Below are 21607 nucleotides of genomic sequence, written 5' to 3' on the forward strand. Positions count from 1 at the left end.
CCCGGCCGCTCCCGCCCTGCCCCCGCCCGGAGGGGTGAAAGGCGCCGCGTGACGCCATCGGGGCGCGACCGCACCGGTGTCAGGGCACAAAATGGCGCCGTACTGCGTCCTGGCCGCTCGGCTGCGGGTGAGCGCGGGGCGGGCGCCGCGGGGCGGTGCGGGGGGCAGGGAGGGGGTCGCGGCCAGGCCGGGGCCGTTAGCCGCCGGGCGGGGGAGGGAGCGGGGGGGTGAGCTCAGCCTCCGGCCCAGACCGTCCCCGCCTGTCCCCGCCCCCGCGTGTAGGTCAGCGTGTCCCCGGCGCGGCCCAGCGCCCCGTCTCCATGGCGATGGCGGGGAGGCCGCGGCGGCGGCAGCGGGGCCGCCCTTCCGAGCCTGGCGGCGGAGCGTCTGCCGCCGCCGGCCCTGGCCGGCCCGCAAGGTGAGCGCAAGGTGAAGAGGCGGGCGGGGACACGGCCTGCCCGCGTGGCTTTCCCCCGCCTCGGTGCCTGACAGGCCCGGGCCCGGTGAGCCCGAGGGTGTGGGCTCCGACGGCGAGATCAAAAAGCCTTTCCCTGGGGCGTCCTTTTTTTCCTCCTCTTGCCTTCTGTTTCCCCCCCTTATCTTGCCCGCCTTATCTGCGTGCAGCAGCACAAGGTGACTCATCTTTGTGTGAGTGCAAAGGCTCTGTCTTCTGGCTCCTTTGCTTCAAAAATCTTCCTTTTAGCAAAAACAGGCCCTTGGGTGAGAAAAGCTGCTAAGGTCTGTATTCAAATGGGACCCAGGGGGCCTCAAAAAGCAATGTGGACAGGCACATACACTGCCTCTCTTTCTAAGGCAGTGCTGGTGATTCTCATAGTCTTGTCTGTCATGACCTCTACAAATCACATCTGCCTGTAATATGAATTTGCCACAGAGAGTCTTACTTGAGACAGTATTGCAGTTAATGTGTACTCATTAATGAAGTTTTCATGATCTTTTAAAGAAATGCAAACATCAGTGTGCAGTTTTCTTATGGCTGCTGACAGGAATAAGGAAGCCTGGGCTCCCCTTAGTGAAGCACGTGATGAAGTCAGGCAGTTCTTAGTTTGCTATTTGTGACCTTGGCCAATGTGTTCCCTTTTCCCTGGAAGCCAAAGTAAGAACTTGGCTTCTAGTATTCTGAAAGTACTTTGAAAAGCTTAATTCATGCTTTGTATTACTTCCTTACTTTAGAGGCAGATATTTTAGAAAAATATAGCTTTTTTTAATTTAAGTGTAAGTTACAGAATAGCACCTATTCAGTTAACTTGGTATATTCATTCTCGATGGTTAATTATTTTTTAATTTGTACTTTGAACATAAATGAATACTTATAAAACAAAGGTAAATTCTTTATTGGGAGAGTAAATTGTTTCTTGTTTTAAGGTGTGTCATCGCATGAGAACAAGCAGTCATTTGCTAAACGTGTTGTATAATGTAAAACAAAGGCTGTGCTGGCACAGTGAATGTGGGAAATTCACTATTCTAGGAGGCTGTCTTCTCTGATCAGGCTCAGGATACGTGGGGTTTTTTTTCCCTGTGAAGGACTAAACCTGTGGTAATCAAACATGCTTGTAGGTGATTTCTTTAGGAGGCAAACTAGTGAATATGAGAATCACCTTGCAACCACTGTGAGAGTGACCATGGCACATGTTATTAATATTTGTTCTGCCCATCTCCTGTCCTAAACCTGCTTGGGAATTGGAGCTGCATAGGACACTTACCTCTAAGGCAAATAAATGGGTATTAGCCCGGTTTGGACTGACAGTCCAATTTAAAGTACAAGTCTTCTAATAGCCTCAAAGGGTCAAGATCTTTTTCATGCCTATCTGAGGGATGCTTTTAGTAGCATCGCATTCTCGAGCCACGTTGGCTGAGGATTGAGAGAGCCCTACTGCGAAACTAAACTTAAGGATCAGGGGTTTGTTGAAGGCCTTGTAGGTAGATACTGAAATTATGTATGGGAAGCTTTGTGTCTGCTGGCAAAGGCAGTGTTGACTAGAGCTAAACTGACCTTTAGAACCATAATTTTGGTTGCTCTTTGGAGGTGGGTCTAGAAAATTAGACTGCATTTATGGTTTGATTTTACCACACTGCTTTTTTTTTAGCCTGAATCATGGTGAATGTTGGAAACTTGGCCAGCGTTCTTAGATCAGGGAGGATGTGGAAAGGTGGTATTTTGGGTTTCAGCTAGGATTTCTAGGACTCGTTTCCCAAATAGGAGTATGTATAGCACAGTTGCTACTCTCTTGAACATGAACTTTTGATTACTGGACTTGTCTACCATGTCTGCTGCCAAAACAGGAGTTAGGTTCTCAATTCAGACTCTCTTTGCAGCTGGACCGTTCAGTGCAGTGAGCTAGATGCATGACAGCTAGCTTTTCAAGATGAGCTTTTAATCTATAAAGATAAGTGTTGGCTTCCTTACAGAGGTTTCAAAAACAATGCCCCACTTAATAGGCTTGCTTTTGTTTAAGGAAGATTTTGCTTGCCAAAATACCAATAGACTTAGAAGCCCTGTAATAATCACTGCCATTTCTCTTACTGAAATCTAAATAAGGACAGTCAGGTGCTGGGATAATAAATTCAGTGCCAGATGAGGAGATCACTTGGTAGCTTTTTGCTGGGCGTTCAGTCTGGAAATTAACAATTCCCGCATAAAAGGGAAAATGTGTGGATTGCTGGCATTCTACTTCCCTTGGCTGTTGATCTCAAGGCACTTCTTGCTGCTCAGTAAAAAAACACCCTATAAGCCCCCCAAACCGCCTACTATTTCAGGGAAGAGGGAGAGGGAATGAAGCTGGAAACTGGCTTGTAGCTTTTCCTTAATGTTTTAGTTCTGCTACCCCATTTCTGAGGATGCAATGGAAAAAGGAGAGGTATGGGGAACAGACAGGTATGATGAGTGATATATTGTAGATTGTTTATGAAGAGAGATCAGACTTTTGAACCAGGCAGTGTCTGCAGTTGCACATTGTTGGTGAAGGATCATTTGGCTTGCTGGCTCCAACAGCCATATCGAATCAAAATAATTCCCAGTAGAGATATGGGATGAGATTGAGATCCCAGGAAAGTGAAGATAACACTTTTTTTTAGTAGGTGTTTTTTAAAAGTCTTACCTAGACTAAAATTATTCTATAGTCTTCTGAACCTGATTGGCCGAGGTGATTATTTTTCCCCAGTCTTAATGACCATCGCAGAAGCAGACCTTCAGTGTTCCAGATGTCTCTTGCTGATCTCTGTGCCCAAACAGGATCTTTCGCCTCCAACGTGCTCCCTTCCCACTTCTGGTAGCCTAAAGTTAGGGCCAAGCAGGTCAACTACTTTGTATTGCTACTGCTGCAATTGAATATTTATATAGTATCTGAATAAATACTACATTTCACCAAGCCATTTCATGAAATAAAAAGATAAGTAGGTATACTCAAACTGAAAAGATTTTCTTTTTTTTTTTTTTTTTTTCTGAAAAGTTTCTGTTCACCTCTTTGGAGAGCCCTGATTCAGATTTTTACCATAATCAGCCTTGGTCCCAGGCAAGACTAGAATGCCATGAAGCCTCTGCCATTACTTTGATTTGCAAATCTGTGCTGAATTGTGGTGAAATTTAACTTCCAGTTTACTGAGTGACAAGGAGGAACTCCTTTAATCATTTGTGTTATGGGTTTATTTGTGGGGAGGTGAAGAAGGAATTACTGCATTAAACCAAAATACATTTCCTGGTCCAGTGAAGAGATTATTTTTTTCATGAACATTGGTTAAATCCCTCAGTGTTGTTTCCAGTACTCCAGCAGTTGGAGACTTTCACCAGATAATGGGTATCTTGTGAGTTAAAGATATTTTCACAGCATATAAGTTGTGCTGAGCAAATGCTTAAGTTTAAAAAAAAAAAAAAAAAAGAGACAGAACAAGATAAACAGAATTTATGTGGCTACTAGGTAAAAAGCAACTTATGTAGCTTAAACAATGACTGTTACCTGGCTGCTGGGTAAAGAGCAGCTTATCAATGTTAAACAACCCTGGGTGGTGTTTGGTTTGGGTGGGGTTTTGGTTTTTTGCTAGTGGAAGAAGGAAAAGTCTCAACTTTGACACCTGTGTTACCTTCTGGAAGTTCTAAGCTAGAAGTTCAGCACAGTGAAATTTGATGACTGGGTTTCATTTGCATTCCTGGAGGAGCAGAGCCCTCTCTTGCACTGCCACATTCACTTACTTCAGACACTCTTTAACAGAAGTGGTGTGCAGCTGCTCTATTGCTCCTACCAAAAGCTGTCCAGCTAATAGCTTAGGATTGTGTGGTAAAAAAGCCAACTACCCCCTTTTTGCTTGTGTGCTGGCTATTTATGGTCTCACCCAGATTTCTTGAACTTTTTATTGCGATAGATACTAACAAATGTTATCGAAAGGACAATGAAACAAAATATTGGAATAAAAATTGGTGGTGTTTCATTGATCATGATAATTTCCAGCAAGGTTTTCAATGCTGGTAACAAGAAAACTAGAAAAAAATATTTGTAAGGAAAAATTAAAAATGCTTGGACAGATCTAAAGAGTTGACAACACAAAACTGGTAGGTTCTGTGATTGTGTTCTGCACAAGGAATATTTGCTGATTTATAATCATAGATACAAAAGGGATATTTAGTGCAGTTCTATGTTTGTTAACCTGTACTTATCAAAACCTTGTGTCACTGAAGTAGAAGATGAATGTAAAAAATAGGATTAAGTGTAGTACTGGAGGAGGAAGATCTCTGAACTCCTGTCTTCAGACTGTTTTCAGAGTTCCAGTGCTTATGACTGAGACCTTCAAAGGATGTAAGAAATGTATGTGACAAACCCTGGAAATTTCTATGGAGGCTCCTCTGACTCAGTTTCCAAAGCCTTTTAACTCTATCTCTTTCAGGTGAGGTGCTAAAAGGTGCCTTGCCATAGCCTGCCTTTTTCCCATTTTCCAGAGAACTATTCCACAGTGGAGGCTGCCAAGCAAAGTTTGGGCTTTTTTTGCATGGCAGTTTCAGCTCACAGTATAGTTTATCTGTCTTGCTATTAACTCACCTACTGTATGGCACATGCAAGGCTGTTCTTAGGGGAAAGGTGAGGATGCCTTTGTGAGACTGAAGAAGAATAGCACGTGGATCTGCGCAGCCAGGTTGGTGAAGCTGTTGTGGTTGTTCCACATGTTGCCTCTCTCCTGCTTGGCGTTACATTGTAGACCAGGCCTGTCCCTTGTAGTCACTCTAGCTAGCATGGACACACAGCTTCCCTGAGGTGGAAATATGATAAGCTTTGTAATACTGTGCAGGGACCCTGCATAGGGAACTTAGTGTCTGATGGTGGAGCAGGCAGGTTTCTGCTCAGTCCCATACCATGTCACCTGCCAGTCCTTCAGTGTAAACTCAATACCAGTCAGCAAGTACAAACCTCGTGTGCTTTTGCTTTGGAAACTGTGGAGGTTCTCCTCTACCATGGCTGTAATATGTCAGCAGTACAGCAAACTGCTCTTTGCTTAAGAATTATTTCAGCATGGCCTGAAAACAGGTTTCCCACTGAAAGCATAAGGCGTCTGGTGCTAGAAACAGAAATGTAAAATGATTTGGTAAATGCTGCCTGTTCTGGGTAACCTGGTGTCTCACTGTTTAACATAATATGCAGTATGGAACGATCAGATGTTTATTGGGTGCCTTTAAAATACTTTGCAAGTTTTTCTGTTCCTCGGCCTGTAAAATCCCAGGAATAACAACTGGAAAACAATGGGTTTATTGATATGTTACAGGAATTCACTCTGCAAGGTTCCAATGCAAATACTTTCCTTTTTCCAGCATGCCTTGAATAGTGGGATACGACGCTACCATGTTGCTCCTGTCCTGTGCCAGCGGGCCAAGGTGGCTATGAGCCACTTTGAGCCTAATGAGTACATAAATTATGAAAAGCTGGAGAAGAACATCAACATTGTCCGTAAGAGGTAAGAGTGGAGGGTCCAGTGGGCAGAATTCAGCTCTGCAGTGATGGAATAGGAGGAAAAAAGTGTCGTGGGGCGCCAGCATAGGAAATATTTGCTAGGGAGAGCAGCTTTGTGTGGTGGCAGTCACAAATGTAGTGAAACATGAGTTGTAGTGTCCCCAGGAAGTGCTGGGGCACTGTGGGATGGGTTGAAGGTTATGATGAAGCACTGCAATATGCAGAGAACCAGGCCAGTGCAGAGGAGTTGCTAGAAAGGTCTCTGTCCTCATTGTTTCATGTCCTCTATGTGGAGCCTTCATATTGGCCCTTTCTCCTTTCTGGGGAAGCAATGTGTGGGCAGTGGTCATTACAGGCTAATGCTCCTTTGCACTGTGTTTTGACAGTGAATGTTCTCCTGTGTTCCACTGTAGGTGTTAGGCATGGAGAGGAGGGCTGGGAATTCATAGCATATGTAAACATGGTGACCTTAATCTGCTCATAGAGGTTTGTGTGCCTGTTAAGTTGTCATTCCTGCTCCACTTACCTCTGCAGTGGTTTGTATGACATGTCCTTCAGTCTTTATGTCCTTTGTTAAATGCGGTAGCTCTCATTCAAAGTCATTGTATCTACTCAGCTACTTCTCAGAAGATCTCACCACTGACATAAATAGGTTCCTCAACTGATACAGCTACAGGACGGAACATCTGAGGTCATGAAACTCTGCTTAGTTGCACTTGCTTGTTGTGGGATCTGGTATTTGTGAATTGAGTCTGACCTCTGTCTCACCTCCACATTTGCTGTCCTGAGGTATGACTCAAAATATGAATAGAGTTAATGTTTCTGTTACTGTATAGGAAGATTATAAAATAAAGCATAAAGTGACATCAATCCATATACTTTTGAACTTTCTTGACTGAGCCCTTGTTTTAGCTGGCTGACAGTTGATATTTTAGTGATATCAGAAGAGTGTGCAGGTTCCTGTGTGTTGATAGGTCTTAACAGCCTGAGTGACATAGGAAATTGTTCTTTTACGCGCTTAAAAGGGGCAAATGTTGAAGTACACGATGCAGATCCTAAAATTCTTCTCCCCAGACTTGACCGTCCCCTGACCTTGTCTGAGAAGATTGTGTATGGACACCTGGATGACCCAGCAAAACAGGAGATCGAGCGGGGCAAGACCTACCTGCGCCTACGGCCAGACCGCGTGGCCATGCAGGACGCCACTGCTCAGATGGCAATGCTGCAGTTCATCAGCAGTGGGCTGCCAAAAGTGGCTGTGCCTTCCACCATCCACTGTGATCACCTCATCGAAGCCCAGTCAGGTGGTGAACAGGATCTTCGAAGAGCCAAGGTCAGTATTGCAGAGATGTACATTGTCTGTCTGAAAGCTTCTTCCCAGTCAAAGGAAGAGATTGTATTTAATTTTATTTTTTTCCCCAGAAAGACAGCCATGATTCAAATACAATAACTGATTGCCTGTGGTGGTCAGCTCTGTAGTTAGGTCAGGTGCAGCAAAGAAACAAAGTAAACAGATCTTTGGGAGAATTTCAGCTGGGATTCATCCATTACATGTTTTAAAGGACCATGGATGCAGGAAAAACTAGTCTTAATCTGTTAGTAATGGAATCCCAGGTCATATGTGTGTTCTGGGGAGCGAGAAGGTATTTTGGCTAAGGCAAGAGGAAAAATCTATTTAAAAGGGGAAAAAAGACAGATTACTCTAGAGAGCTACAGTCTTTATGGCACTGTATGGCAGTGTGAGAAACTTCCTGAACATGTGTCTGCATTGCACTCGTGTATCCTGTGAGGGGGAAGCAAGTAACTACTTCTGTTTCCCAGTCCATTTGCTAGTGATTAGCTGAAGAGCACTGACTGAACCACGTGCAGCTTTCAGGACTAGTGAGGGTCCACAGAAGTGTGTAGAGAACATGGAGGATGTTGGGTTTTATTTGGAGATTTTGATGTGTTGTTTGTCCAGCTGCGGATTCACTGCCTTATTAAAATTTCCTGCTCGCTGTTTTACTGCTTTTTCTTCCATAGGGGCTTCTGTTAAATACAGACACATTCACCTCTGTCCTACATACCTCAGTGCACCTGCCAAGGAGGGACATGCTCTTAGCATAGCAGGGAGATGGGGGAAGAATTGTTGTTATTCCAAGTGAACCTAGCCTAAGTCCACTGACAGAAGGAATTGTGCCACAGACAAGGAATTGTGCCTTGGACATTAATATCAAATATTCCAAACTACAGTTAACAGTAGTTCCCCTTCCCCCTGTTCCTGCATTTGTTCTCTGTCATGTAATTATATTTGCTCCAGCCTTGAGCTGAGTCCCTCCTTTGCCATCCACTCCGAGCAGAGCAAGTAAAGGTCCAGCCTTCTTCTGACTGGGTTCTGCTTTTGCTGCTGCCAGTTGGCACACAGTGAATACTGGCAGGCCAGAGAGTGGTTTGGATCTGCTCCTGGCACATCAGCATAATTTACTGGGGGAGGGATGCACAAACAGAGTGAAGTGACCTGACTCCCAGTGGGAAACGAGGCTTAAAGAACTGCTGCTGCCTCATGGGAAACTTGAGCAAATGTGTGCTGAGACAGTTTTTCTATTATCTCCAATTTCCCCTTTCTCTTTTATTTCTGAAGCATAGCTGCATGAGAACAGTCTTTAAGAAACTCTCTCCTCCTAGTGCTTATCTTATCTATTCTGCCACTCCTCTGCCAAGAATTATCAGGACGTAATAGTGTCATACTTCCTTGGCAACCGTGGTTATTCTCACAAGCAATTTTCATGGTGTGACCTCTACCAATAATGGTGGTAGTGCAGCAAGAAAGGCAGCATTTCATGAGTCTCAAACGTGGGACTTCGTAGAATGAGAAATGACACCCACCAACTCCCCTGGCAGCGAGCAACTTCTAGTTTCAGTTCTTAATCTATAAAAATAAAGCCAAAATGCTTATCTAAGGGGTTTGAAATGTCTGCAAGGCATCTGTAAAACAAAAGAAACAGCTGGTAGAGAAGGAAGGAGGGGCTAGAAGAAGAGAGGGAAACACGTTTAAAGAAAAAACCCTGAGGATACAAGAAATGAGCAGAGCATTTTAAAATGTCTGATTGCCAGACTTTTCCTTTACTTGTGCTATTTCCCTGGTGCTAGTTGGAATTGGAAAATAAAAAAGATGCTTTAGTAGAGCTGCAAGTTGAATTAAATTAAACGGCCTATGACAACTGACTGGCAAACAGTTTTGATCCCTTTTGTTTTTAAAAGACTGATGTGCACCTCCCTCTAGTTGATACAAAGCTGGAGCAAACTAGAGGCAGGCACAGGAGTGGAGGGAATGTGTTTGAATGACTTCTTGATGTATAGAAGAATAAAATGTGTTATTAATGTTGTGCATTTCCCTTTGTGCGTAGGACATAAACCAGGAAGTATACAACTTTCTAGCAACAGCTGGTGCGAAGTATGGAGTGGGATTCTGGAAACCTGGGTCAGGAATCATTCACCAGGTAAAGTGTGTGTGTTTGTGACCTTTGAACACACAGGGGCTCTTTCACCTTATGCTGAAGAGAGACTTCAAGTGAAAATTCTTAGAGAATTTCACCAGCTTAGGGAAACAACCTGCTTTCCTTGAGGTGGGTGAGGTTTCATGCTTGCCCTATCTCAGTTAGCTTGTCAGCAGTGGTTTTTCTTAAAAGTTATTCTGGTCAAACTGTAACCTGATGCATGATTAGGTAGTGCCAACAGCATGCCATGTGGATCACAAAAGCTTGAAGTACATTAACTGCTTGTGGCCTGGCTCCTCTTGGTGCGATTGGGACAGTAAGGTGATGCCAAGAAGCTGGCTACATAGGGCTAATATGATTTGCTTTTGGTGATAAGGAAAGCAGCTTTGGGAACATACGTTTTTTAGGGTTATTTTGTATGCATTTGGTTCCGTAAAAGACAGGAGAGTACATAAGGACACCCAACAGATCAGCTTACTTTAAGTACTCAAAAATGGCAACACGTAATGAGTTGCTATGTGAACTGAATAAAATGCAAAACAGTTTCCAAGTATGAGATTCTTTTGCTGTAGCACTTGCACTTTAATAGAACATGACTGTTCCAAGATAACTTACCAGTTAATGAGGCTTTTAGTTTTTTAAAAACCAACAACTCTGGCAGGATTTCCCTAATTTGCTCTTGGTTGATTTGCTTTGTGGGTCCAGTAGACATTTTTCATTGTTCCTCCGAGTCACAGGCAGTGAAAATTGCAGTGCAGCATGAAGCAAAAGGAGGGGAGAGGAGAATGGATGACATCCCATCAGTAGGGAACTTGTGACCAGGTGCAGTCAAGAGCTCTCTGCTGTGTTTTTTTAGCTACAAAATGAGTTACTAAGATCACTTTTAACTTGATATGATGCAACAGGGAAAGGAAATAGAACAGGTGAACTCTTCAAAAGGTTGTGGGAACCACTCGTAACATCTGTCACGTGGCAACGTAGCTCCGTGCTGTGGTTACCAGCTTTCTGTGGCTTATTTTCTCTGGTTGGAGAAAATCAGTTGTGTTGCATAGCTTCTGAGTCCAACTCTGGCAAAGCCAGTCCTTCAAAGTGACCTTTCTCACACAAGTGTATTAATGTCAGCTACAAGCAAACAAAGCTGGAAGTGCTAGAGATAAAACCTCAGTCTTCTCTGTTCAGCACCAGCTTAGTTCTGTCCAAGCTGTCCTGAAGTGCATGTGCTGTGAGTTCTGCCCTTCTCAGAAAGGCTGTCCATAATGTTGATGGGTCACGTGCAGTGAGAAGTTCATTAGTTTGAGTTCTCTACTGTTTTGCTACCATAGGAAACTCATCATTTTCCATGAAAAACACTGTTTAGTGGCTCTGCTGGTAGGTGAAGATTCCTGTGTGCAAATACAAACTAATATAAATTCTTATTCTTGTCTTTTTTCCTGCTGTCTTCCCCCTCCTTTCCCAACAATCAAGCAGGCAAACAATCCATTTTTATTTTCAGATCATTCTGGAGAACTACTCCTACCCTGGGGTTATGCTGATTGGCACAGATTCACACACCCCCAATGGAGGGGGCTTGGGAGGAATCTGCATTGGTGTGGGTGGAGCTGATGCTGTAGATGTCATGGCAGGAATCCCTTGGGAGCTCAAATGCCCAAAGGTAGGAGCAAAAAGGAATACTAATTTTCAATGTGGAGGGTGAGATATAAGATATGTAAGAAATGTTGATTTTCAAGCACTATGCATATAAGGCACTATATACTATTACAGTCTTGTTTTTAATCACACCCTGGCTTAAACAGCTGGCCTATGATTCATTGGCAGCTCTGAGTTTCCATTTGCAGTCTTTTTATTCAGTGAGTAGTGATATCCCTTCAGTTGACCTTGTCAGTGGTTTCATGCTATGTACATGTTCTGATACTTCAGGATTTTCTCCTTTTTGGTATTGTGACCCTCCTGATTTTTAGGAAAAATTCTGAGGAATTGTTTTGGCTGCTGAAAGGAAATGGGGTCAGTATTTTCATTTTTTATATTTTCATTAATGTTGCACAGGTTATTGGTGTAAAACTGACTGGCAAGCTTTCAGGCTGGACTTCTCCTAAGGATGTGATCCTAAAAGTGGCTGGCATCCTCACTGTCAAGGGTGGAACAGGTGCCATCATTGAATACCATGGGCCTGGTGTGGATTCAATCTCTTGCACTGGTAAGACAGCACAAACCTCTTATCTGGAGGGAATTCCCTGTTGTCTCTTCCAGTATCTGCAGGAATCACTGTAGCTTTCAGCTCCTTCCTTGCAGAAAAGTCTGGTTGCAGGCATTGCATTGATTGGAAACGTTAGGGGTTGAGCCAGCCAGTATGTCCTGTCTGCTGTGCATTTAGGTTTCTGTGGCTAATGCCCTGAACACTCTTGGCTTTGCTGTCTTTTCCATGGACTGACTTTTGGACAATTGGATGGCCTTGGGCTTTCTGATTGACCCTGTGTTCTCCTCTCCCACTCCTTCTCTAGGAATGGCAACGATCTGTAACATGGGGGCTGAAATTGGAGCTACCACATCAATCTTCCCTTACAATGCACGGATGAAGAAGTACTTGGGCAAGACTGGGCGAGCTGGTAAGAGGGTTTGGGAGTTGAAGTAGGTAGAAGTGTGGGGTCAAGTGAAGGTGTTTTCTGGGAGCAGCATCCTCCTACAATAGTGTCTGGTGTGACTTGTGACCTTACATGGTCATGTAGGTCATCTGGTACAAGCAAAGAGTCTGTAGATTAAGTATACAGGGAAGTATATGGTGGAGCCCCTGTGTTCAGCTGTTGCAAGCTTTTTCTGTTCTCTCATATTCACTGCATTTTTCAGATTTCCCTTCTTTCTTATTCCAGACATAGCTGCTCTGGCTGACGAATTCCAGCAACACTTGGTACCTGATTCTGGTTGTCAGTATGACCAGGTGATAGAAATCAACCTCAGTGAGGTAAGGCTTCCTTCCTGCTTGCCATCTTGGATGTTGTGATGTGACTCTTCTTTGTGTGAATGAGGACCAAGCTGGGAGTTTGATGCAGTATTCCTGGCACTGTGCTAGAACATATAAAAAACACTCAGGTCTGCTTCACTGACAGCTTCTGCTCTGGTGTTCATGTAGGGAATCCTGTTTAAACAGTTTTCAGATAGAGCTATGAAAGGAATTTTTTGCTGCTGTGTTTTGGGGTTTTTCTTGGCTGCTGTAATTTCTGACTTTGTCACTGTTTCTTAAAGCTGAAACCGCATATCAATGGACCTTTCACACCAGACCTGGCGCACCCTGTGTCAGATATTGGTGCTGTGGCAGAAAAGGAGGGCTGGCCTGTTGATATCAGAGTTGGTGGGTAGCATTTGCTCTTTCCTCTACCTTCGTCCTTGTGGCATAAATGTTCCTGTCTTGGAATAAGCTGTTGGTCGCATAGCTTGGGATCCTTTAATTACTGCTGCATGTCCTTTCACTTTGCTGCAGTGTCATCTCTTCATGGCTATATGAATTTGCTGGGAAGGGTAGTGATCACCAGGGCCAGGTGTGTGGGATGAGATCTGGGATAGTTGGAGGGATCTTCTTGGAAGCCTTTGAATGATTGGGTTGACAGGAATGTTTCCTGTGGAAGAGCACCTTTAAGTCAGTTGCATGTATTTGTCCATTGCAAAGAACTGTTAAGAGCACAGTTGTCAGTCCTCCCAGCAGTTGTCTGTTGAGCTTTCAGGACATAATAAGGGTAGTACTTGCTGTCCTAAAGAGCAGGCTTGGCTATTTATGTACTTGTGGGATGGTAACCTGTTGGCTGGCTTCTCAAGTGTTGCTCCCTGGGGGAATGAAAAGAATGCAAACATGTTGCAAAGGCCACATCGCAGGTGGGAAACATATTATTTAATAGTGTTACAAGTAGAATCAAGAGCAGCTGTAACTGAGATTTTTTTTGTTTATTGCTGGTTAGCAGCAGAATGCAGTCAGGATGGTACAGTATGTCCTCATGTGGTCTTCATACTGTAACAAAGGATGCTTTATTTTCATCACTTGCTCCATTTCTTGCCATCTTGATTTGAAGCCTTTTCTGTCTTTGTGGAACAATACTTCTCTGTAGTAATTTACTTAACCAAACTGCAAGTAGGAGACACGTTGATCTTGTGAAACAATAACTAGACGGATGACCAGGTAGTGTGTTCTGACTATGCAACTTCCAAAGCTGGACAAGGGATTACTTGTGACTGCAGTATCTTGCTGGGAGACTTGGCAGTGTTAGTACCCGAAACCATTTCAGATTCCTTGTCAGCAGAAAATGTGGTTGCCCCTTGGTTTTTCTGCTGAGAGATGAGTCGGGAAGAAGATTCCTAGAAGAGGGGGCTGCAATAACCACCTCCCTATTTCTGTCAAACACCACAGGCTTGATTGGCAGCTGCACCAACTCCAGCTATGAGGACATGGGACGATCTGCAGCAGTGGCAAAACAGGCACTAGCCCATGGACTGAAGTGCAAATCGAAGTTCACAATCACACCAGGCTCGGAGCAGATCCGTGCCACCATCGAAAGAGACGGTTATGTGAGTATGACTGCTCTTTATACTTACAGTCAGTAAGTGTTAAACCCTCTTCCAGACAGTACTCAGGGAGCCAGAGTTAACTAATGGAATCCTTTTAAACTTCACTTAGTGCTATAGGTACAATTGCTGTAGTAACCAGTCTTCTCTTGCTATACCTGTGGGTCCTGCCGTCACCTCAACAGTGTTTTGACCTGATGTCTTTTACTATCTGGACATATAAAAACAGGATTGGACCTGGACAGAGCTGAGACAGTGGTCAGGGACTGGGGTCCTGGGGAGATAACAATATGCATAGCAAGGGATGCCTTTTGCTTCTGGGATTCTGTGGATGGCCATGGCTGATGAAGGGCTAGCACCCACCTGCAATCCAGTTTTCTCCTTTAAGAACAGTTTAGGATGTGAGCAAGCCTTTTGTCTGTAGGAAGGAAGTTCTCTTCTTGACCACATTTATGCCAAAACTCATGTTTGGTTGTAGTCGTTACACTACTTACTTTCTCCCCTTTTCTGTGGGAGAAATGATGAGTGATGTTTTAATTAGTTCTAAAATGTAATATGTACTAGATGCTGTCAGAGCTTGGGCACCAATTATGTAAGTCTGCATGTGGATGTGTCCAAACAGTACTTAATGCCTCCTCCAGCAAGTCCACAGTCATACTTTTCCCTTAACAGCTGCCCTCTAGATTTGCTGAATGAACTGAGCAAACACACACACACTTTCCTGCACTTTCACCAATTCTGTCTTTATATGGACAGGAAGTGCACAGGGTATTAATCAGACCAGCCACTGCCCTTCAGTCAGGTATCTGTGAGAGCTGGATTGCTCGATTTGAAGTAGGCAGGGAATGCGCACATTGTGGCAAGTCATCCTGTGCTCTTCCCCAGCATTACCTTACAGCTTTACTGGGATCAAACCCTGTGTACTTATAAAAGTCACTCAAAACTTGCAAGTGAAACAAGGATGGGAATTTTCTCAGGCTTGGTGCTTTCTGTTAGAAGACAGGTGCCCTCCTAGCCTGTAGGAGCAGCCCTAGAAACTTATTCCAGACTTTCTACTAGTAACAAAATTGTTCTTTGTCCCCAGGCGAAAATCCTGCGCGATGTTGGAGGGCTGGTTCTTGCCAATGCTTGTGGGCCATGCATTGGCCAGTGGGACAGGTAAAGTGAAGGACTGATCTCACTCTAGCTTTGTATATTTTAGCTCCTAAAGTGCTCTGTGAAGCCAAATTTGTTTGTAAATATCACACATAAGTGCTTAACAACCCATTGGCCAGCTGTCTGATCTGCTCTGGAGGAGGAGAACTGAAAGAGTGCAAATTTATATGAAGCCTTTAGATGAATGAAGCTGCAGAACGGCCACAAGTGCCACCACACCTGGAGGCTTCTGATAGTAGGCCAAAAATGGGGAGAGAGATTTGTTACCTGTGAGAGGCTGGACTGGAGTTTGTGTAGTCCTTTTAAAACAGGAAAAGTGAATTGGTCCAGCTTCAATCATTGAAGTGTAAAGGTGGAACATTCCCAGTAGAAGGGATGGGAGACATATTCTCACGTGTCTTTGTCATTTTTACTGGTGGGATGTCCAAAGGCAATGTACTTAGTTATTATTGGTTAGACATTTGAACAGTGCACAACATGGATTTTGGAAACTACTCCAGGAATCAGTGTCTGATTGGATTTTGTACTGTCCTTGGTTTTGATTCTGTGCTTAAGGGAGGAAAACATGTCCAGGCACTGATTCTTGTTTCCAAAAGACAGTGAATGCCACCAGAGCCAAGCTGGGGGAGTTTAGCAGCGAGGCACCTAGAAGCAGTATTGCCTTTGGGTTTGATGAGCGTGTTTTCCTTTCACAGGAAGGACATCAAGAAGGGAGAGAAAAACACAATAGTTACGTCCTACAATCGGAATTTCACAGGTCGCAATGATGCCAACCCGGAGACTCACGCGTTTGTGACCTCTCCGGAGGTAAGAGACAGCCAGAGTGAGGCCATAGAAAAGTTCAGTGTGTTTTCGGAGCTAATTCCTCTGCCTGCAGAAGAGACCCAGTATAGCTTGGTTTATAGCTTGGCTGCTGGCTTTGAGACTGATAGGTGTAGGACTTTCAAATGAAGAGGTGGGGGGAAGAATATGCCTTTTAACTTTCCTTTTTTTTTTTTTTTTTCCTCAGATTGTGACAGCCCTGTCCATTGCTGGCACTCTGAAATTTAACCCCGAGACAGACTACCTGACAGGAACAGATGGGAAGAAGTTTAAACTAGAAGCACCTGATGCAGATGAACTGCCTAAGCTGGTAACTGCTTGGTCTGGGGACAGAGGGAGGGAAGGCCTGTCACTAGTAGCGTTATGTACGTAGTAAGGGAACTTCATGCACTGACCTTGTCCTTAGTATTAAAGTTAGAATAGGTGCAGTTGCCTGAGTTGGCTTGTTCTTTTCATGTGCTGTTGGGGGTGGCTGAGGCTGATGATTTTCCTTTCTTCTTTGGAAGGATTTTGACCCAGGCCAGGACACCTATCAGTACCCTCCCAAGGATGGCAGTGGACAGCATGTGGATGTGAGCCCCACCAGCCAGCGCCTCCAGCTCCTTGAGCCCTTTGATAAGTGGGACGGCAAGGATCTAGAAGACATGCTGATCCTCATCAAGGTCAGGAGCAAAGTGGAGTAACAGCAGCTATGACAGGACTGCTTGAACAGGGTTTGCTAGAAGCCTTGGATGTGCCTTTGAGCTATCTGTGATTTTTTCCCCCCCCTGCACAGCATTGTTAGGGAAAGAGAAGCGAGGGTCTTCTTTCCAGGTGCTCCATTCTGATACTTCTTTTTGTTATAACTAAGAGACTTTTCTCCTTTGGGCTAGTGGTTAACTAATACCATGAAAAATGAAGCTTGTTGTAATATGATTCTACACATACCATGCAGTCTACAGAATTTCTCCCATTTATAACCTGCAGCGGAAAGGTGGATAGATTCTTTAATTAGTGTTTCCAATACTTGACTGTTCTAAGATGCATTCTTCTGAAGTGAGGTCATTAGGAACTACTCATCCATCAGTATTTATGTTCTCTTCACATTTTATAGAAAGAGAAATTATTTCACAGTGGTTAAAACACTGTATTTTGGTCTCTTAATGAAGACAGGTTTCTCCTCACTGGCTGTGGTGAGTTAACAGGATGAAACCTTCAGTTCCTTGAGGATCATTGCTGATTCTCAGTGGCAGAGAGTTGCAGGTACTCCCAAGGACCATACTGAGCTCTGCTTGAGCTTGTGACACAGGCAAGCACTTTGGGACTTACCAGTTGGCAGGCCATTATCTCTGGTTGGGAATTCTGTTCTTACAAGCTGAGAAGTCTTATGGGCATGTTGGCAACTAACAGGAAACTTGGCAACTTGCTTAACTCCCTCAGCAGGGAGGCTGAGCTGTAGCAGGAAGGGCTTAATTGCTTTTTGTACCTGAGGAATCTGCTGCTGAGGGAAATGAGGACATGGCAGGAAGTGTCATAGCTAAGCTCATTTTTGTAGTTTACCCTTTGGAACAGGGATGTTCTTCCTACACATGCAGAATGACAATTGTGTTCTGCTTTAGGGTGCCTTGATTCTGTAACAGATGCAACTTTCTTGAGTTTGTGCCTTTAAAAAGAGATGTGAGGGTCCTTCACAAGAAAAGGTGTTGAGGAAGAGTCAAGTCACTGATCCATCCTAAGACATTTTTCTCTTCGCCTGCCCTCTAGGTAAAAGGGAAGTGTACCACTGACCATATTTCTGCTGCTGGACCATGGCTCAAATTCCGTGGCCATCTGGACAACATCTCTAACAACCTGCTCATCGGCGCCATCAACGTTGAAAATGGCAAAGCCAACTCCGTGAGGAATGCGTTAACCCAGGAGTTTGGGCCAGTCCCAGACACAGCCCGTTACTACAAGGTGAGGCTTTCCCCTGATGCATCTATTTTAAGAGATGTTTACACTTTGGGTAGTCTGTGCCAAGACAAAGGAGGATCTTGCCCTTCTGCTTCCAAGTAACAGCAGCTGTGAATTAACTCAGTGTTAGAGGCTTTTTCTTGGGAATTATTCTGATGATGGCAGTTTCCGCAGGAGATTCTCTCCCTGCCTGTTACAGTGAAGAGGGAGGAGGACCTTGTGACCATAGGGGACTAGACATCATAGACAAAAGGGGAAGAACTCCTTTAGGCACTGCACACCCTGCAAAGCATGGGTGTCTATCAGACTGCAACTAAATCTCTCATCCTGGCATGTTTCTTCTGTGACTAGACTAATATTTAAAGAAATTCAAATCCTGTCCTCTTTGTTCTTTAAAACTTGGCTTAGAACCTCAAGAAATGTCCTTTAACCCTCTGGACAGCTTGGCAGTGGTATCAGATTGCTTCCTCCAGTAGACAGAAATTAAAGTTTTCCATATCACTTCCAGAAGTGGAGCAGGGATCATGGCTGGTGTAAATGCTGCTTTGGTGCAGGACCATGGAAAGAAAGGTGGCAGCAAGGATTTGCCCTGAGTCCCAGGACAACCCTTCTCAGCCGTCATTAGTGAAGGATGGCAGTGCCTAGGAATTCAGTGCACTGAATTCCTTTGTTTCTGTCCTTCCTCAGGACCAAAGGCAGTCTTCTGGAAGCAGGTGTCATAGCACAGCCATGTCAGTAGTGTAGTGCTGAAATTAAATGCATGGGTGGGTGTGTTTATTGTTAATTCCTCTCTTTAGTGACTGCAGAAATGTAAATATGTTTCTCTTGTCACAGAAAATGGGTGTTAAATGGGCAGTTATTGGAGATGAAAACTATGGCGAGGGATCAAGCCGGGAGCATGCAGCATTGGAGCCACGTCACTTGGGTGGCAGGGTCATCATCACCAAGAGCTTTGCCAGGATCCACGGTGAGTCCCACTTCCCTGTGATGTGTATAAACAGGATGCATTTGGTTTGGGTGGAAGTGGTGCTCACCTTGCCCCAGGGCTCAACACTGATGGGCACAAAGAACCCTGTTTGTTGATAGGTTGCATGGTCCCTCTTGTCAGGAATCCTGTTAGGTACCTGGATACACCAGGAACAGTGGACATGCTGATTTTGCTACAAAGATGATAATTGTTGCTGGAATATTACTCCTGGAAGCACTGAACAGGAAGAAGGTAACCCCAGTCCCCTGCAGTGTGTTGTTACAAGCATGCTTGGTGGTTTGCTCTCCACAGAAACCAATCTGAAGAAGCAAGGTCTACTGCCTCTCACTTTTGCTGATCCAGCAGACTACAACAAGATTCATCCTGTGGACAAGCTAAGCATTGTGGGGCTGGCAGACTTCGCACCTGGAAAGGTAACTGGGTGTCTTGTCATGGTGCTCAGGGGAGAGGGATGTGCCACTGACAGGGAATAGTGTTGAGCTGTGTGCTCAGGGCCTGAAGCAGCACAGGCACCCGTGGGCAGGGCAGCCTTCCAGCCCAGTGGGACACTGCACCAGTGGTTGGCAGGGTGGGGAGCAAGTCAGAATGAGATCACATTATTCTGACCCATTACAAGAAACCCAGGTACAACGTTCCAAATTCCTGGAGTTGGTGCCTTAAGCACGAGTGCTCCCTAGAAGGAAGTGTGCATCCACACTTTTATGTTAAGAACCCCCCCCCCGAGCTATAATACTACATTTTAAACCCTTCAAAAACATGTAGGAATTTTCCTGTGGGAAGCTGCAGTTAACTTGCTCCCTTGAAAGAGAAGGGGTGAAATCATAGAATGGTTTGAGTTGGAAGGGACCTTAAAGTCCACCTAATCCGAACCCCCCTGCATGGGCAGGGACACCTCCCACAAGACCAGGTTGCTCAGAGCCCATCCAACCTGCCCTCGAACACTTCCAGGGAGGCAGCATCCACAACTTCCCTGAATGACCTGTTCCAGTGTCTCACCACCTTCCCACTAAAGAATTTCCTCCTCTCATCTAACCTAAATCTCCCCTCCTCCAGTTTTAATCCATTACCCCTTGTCCTCTCACTACAAGCTCTTGTAAAAAGTCCCTCCCAAACTTTTCTGTAACTGTCTCCTTCCTTTAGCCTCTGAAATGCATCATCAAGCATCCCAATGGGAGCCAAGAAACAATCATGCTGAACCACACCTTCAACGAGTCACAGATAGAGTGGTTTCAGGCTGGCAGTGCCCTGAACAGAATGAAGGAGCTGCAGCAGAAATCAAGCTAAGTGCGCACAAACGCCCCCCATGCACTGGACTCGATTCAGCTTTTGCATTTTCATGAAAAGTGCAATTCCATGCCTACTGATGGAATGTCTGATCAAATGTAACCATAGCTTCCTTTTTGTTATGGTACTTCCTCTTCACTGACACTATGAAAGGGAGTGCAGCTAGGCTTACTTTTGTCTTTTAAATTCCCCAGCTCCCTTTTTCTATTTTGGCTCATTTTCGGTTGTCCCACAGTTATTTATATTTGGAAATAACCGGCTAAGGTGGGTTTGTCTGCTCAGTTGGTTGTTTTCTGCCCGTTCATTTTACTGATGGCTAAAGAAATAAAATGAAAATAAAGAACCTGACCATCTTCTGCCTTGTGTTGTTATATTCATAATCCTACTTTTCAGCCCCTGCTTCCCCTGTTGCTGGGAGGGTAGGAGATAAGAGATGTTACCAGCCTAGTTCTCACTCTGTAAATAAGTGCTGTGCACAAAAATCTATAGAGTAAAAAAAAAGCTCTCACAGCTGTCTTGTGCTGCTTATCCCTTGACATTAACATACTGCAAGCTAGACTCGTGACTATCAGTGCCTTCTGTCCAGGGTGACAGTGCCACTACTGCAGCAGTGACAAACTTGCAAAGAGCAAGTGAGTATACACTTCCTTAGCATCATGCACTGGACTAACTTCAAGCACAGCTTGCCTCCTCCACAACAGGAGAATGATGTTGAGGACTATCTCATTAGATCAGAACCTAAAGCCCTGCAGCTGCCACCTGCGAGCTCTGTCCCTGTGCTATGGGAGCTGAGCACAATAGCTACTTGGAGGTACCTTGGCTGTTTTCTCCCCATCCAGGCACTACCCCAAAGCGCTCTGTGGAAACTTCTCCAACCGTTGAGGCTTTAACTTGTTTCACCCAACTTTCCACCTATACCAACAGCTGGAGGTATTCTGCAAACATTTCCAGCCTTTCTAGATGACAGCATGGCTGAGCACTACTGCCCTACAGACAGCATGCAGCAGGCTTGTTGGCTGAGCAGATGGACCACAGTTACTCCATGAACCTACAGAATTCTGGGCTCCCTTTTAATTAGGGCAATGCACCAGGAATAGCAGTTCAGAATTAAGGAGTTCAGACAACACTGTAGGGAGGGCACTGATGACTCGGGCTTTGTTTTCACAGTTGGAGGTTAAGCAGACCCACTATCCTGGGGAATTATAGCCCCTTCCTGCCAAACGTGGCTGGCTTTGTAATTATGTGTAGCATCACTCTCTTGGCAATGGGCCCTGCATAGATTTGTTTTGTACCTCCCCCCCCCCTTTCCTTTCACTGCTGTCAGGAAGGGTGATGGCAATTGTTTGTTATTGGCAGCTAGAGCAGAGCAAAGTGTTGGTCTCAACACTGTCTGCTGTGAAATCCAAGTAGCTAAACTGCAGGAGGCAACTTCTTTCTTCCTGCAGGAAGCTAAGAGT

At 44.7% G+C, this 21607-nt stretch overlaps 1 protein-coding gene across 1 annotated transcript; it reads left to right on the forward strand.

Moving 5' to 3' along the window:
- Positions 1-17: 17 nt before the first annotated feature.
- On the forward strand, positions 18-20498 carry ACO2 (aconitase 2). Its single transcript, XM_051608829.1, has 18 exons — positions 18-127; positions 5810-5952; positions 7023-7281; positions 9335-9427; positions 10917-11075; positions 11468-11618; positions 11923-12027; positions 12289-12380; positions 12662-12767; positions 13815-13972; positions 15054-15127; positions 15820-15931; positions 16134-16256; positions 16453-16608; positions 17690-17881; positions 18713-18845; positions 19158-19279; positions 20007-20498. The coding sequence occupies exons 1-18, from the start codon at positions 92-94 to the stop codon at positions 20148-20150; spliced, it is 2358 nt and encodes a 785-aa protein (XP_051464789.1). The 5' UTR covers positions 18-91; the 3' UTR covers positions 20151-20498.
- Positions 20499-21607: the final 1109 nt, after the last annotated feature.

The sequence above is a fragment of the Apus apus genome, chromosome 1 (genome assembly GCF_020740795.1).
Source record: "Apus apus isolate bApuApu2 chromosome 1, bApuApu2.pri.cur, whole genome shotgun sequence".
Lineage (NCBI taxonomy): Eukaryota > Metazoa > Chordata > Aves > Apodiformes > Apodidae > Apus > Apus apus.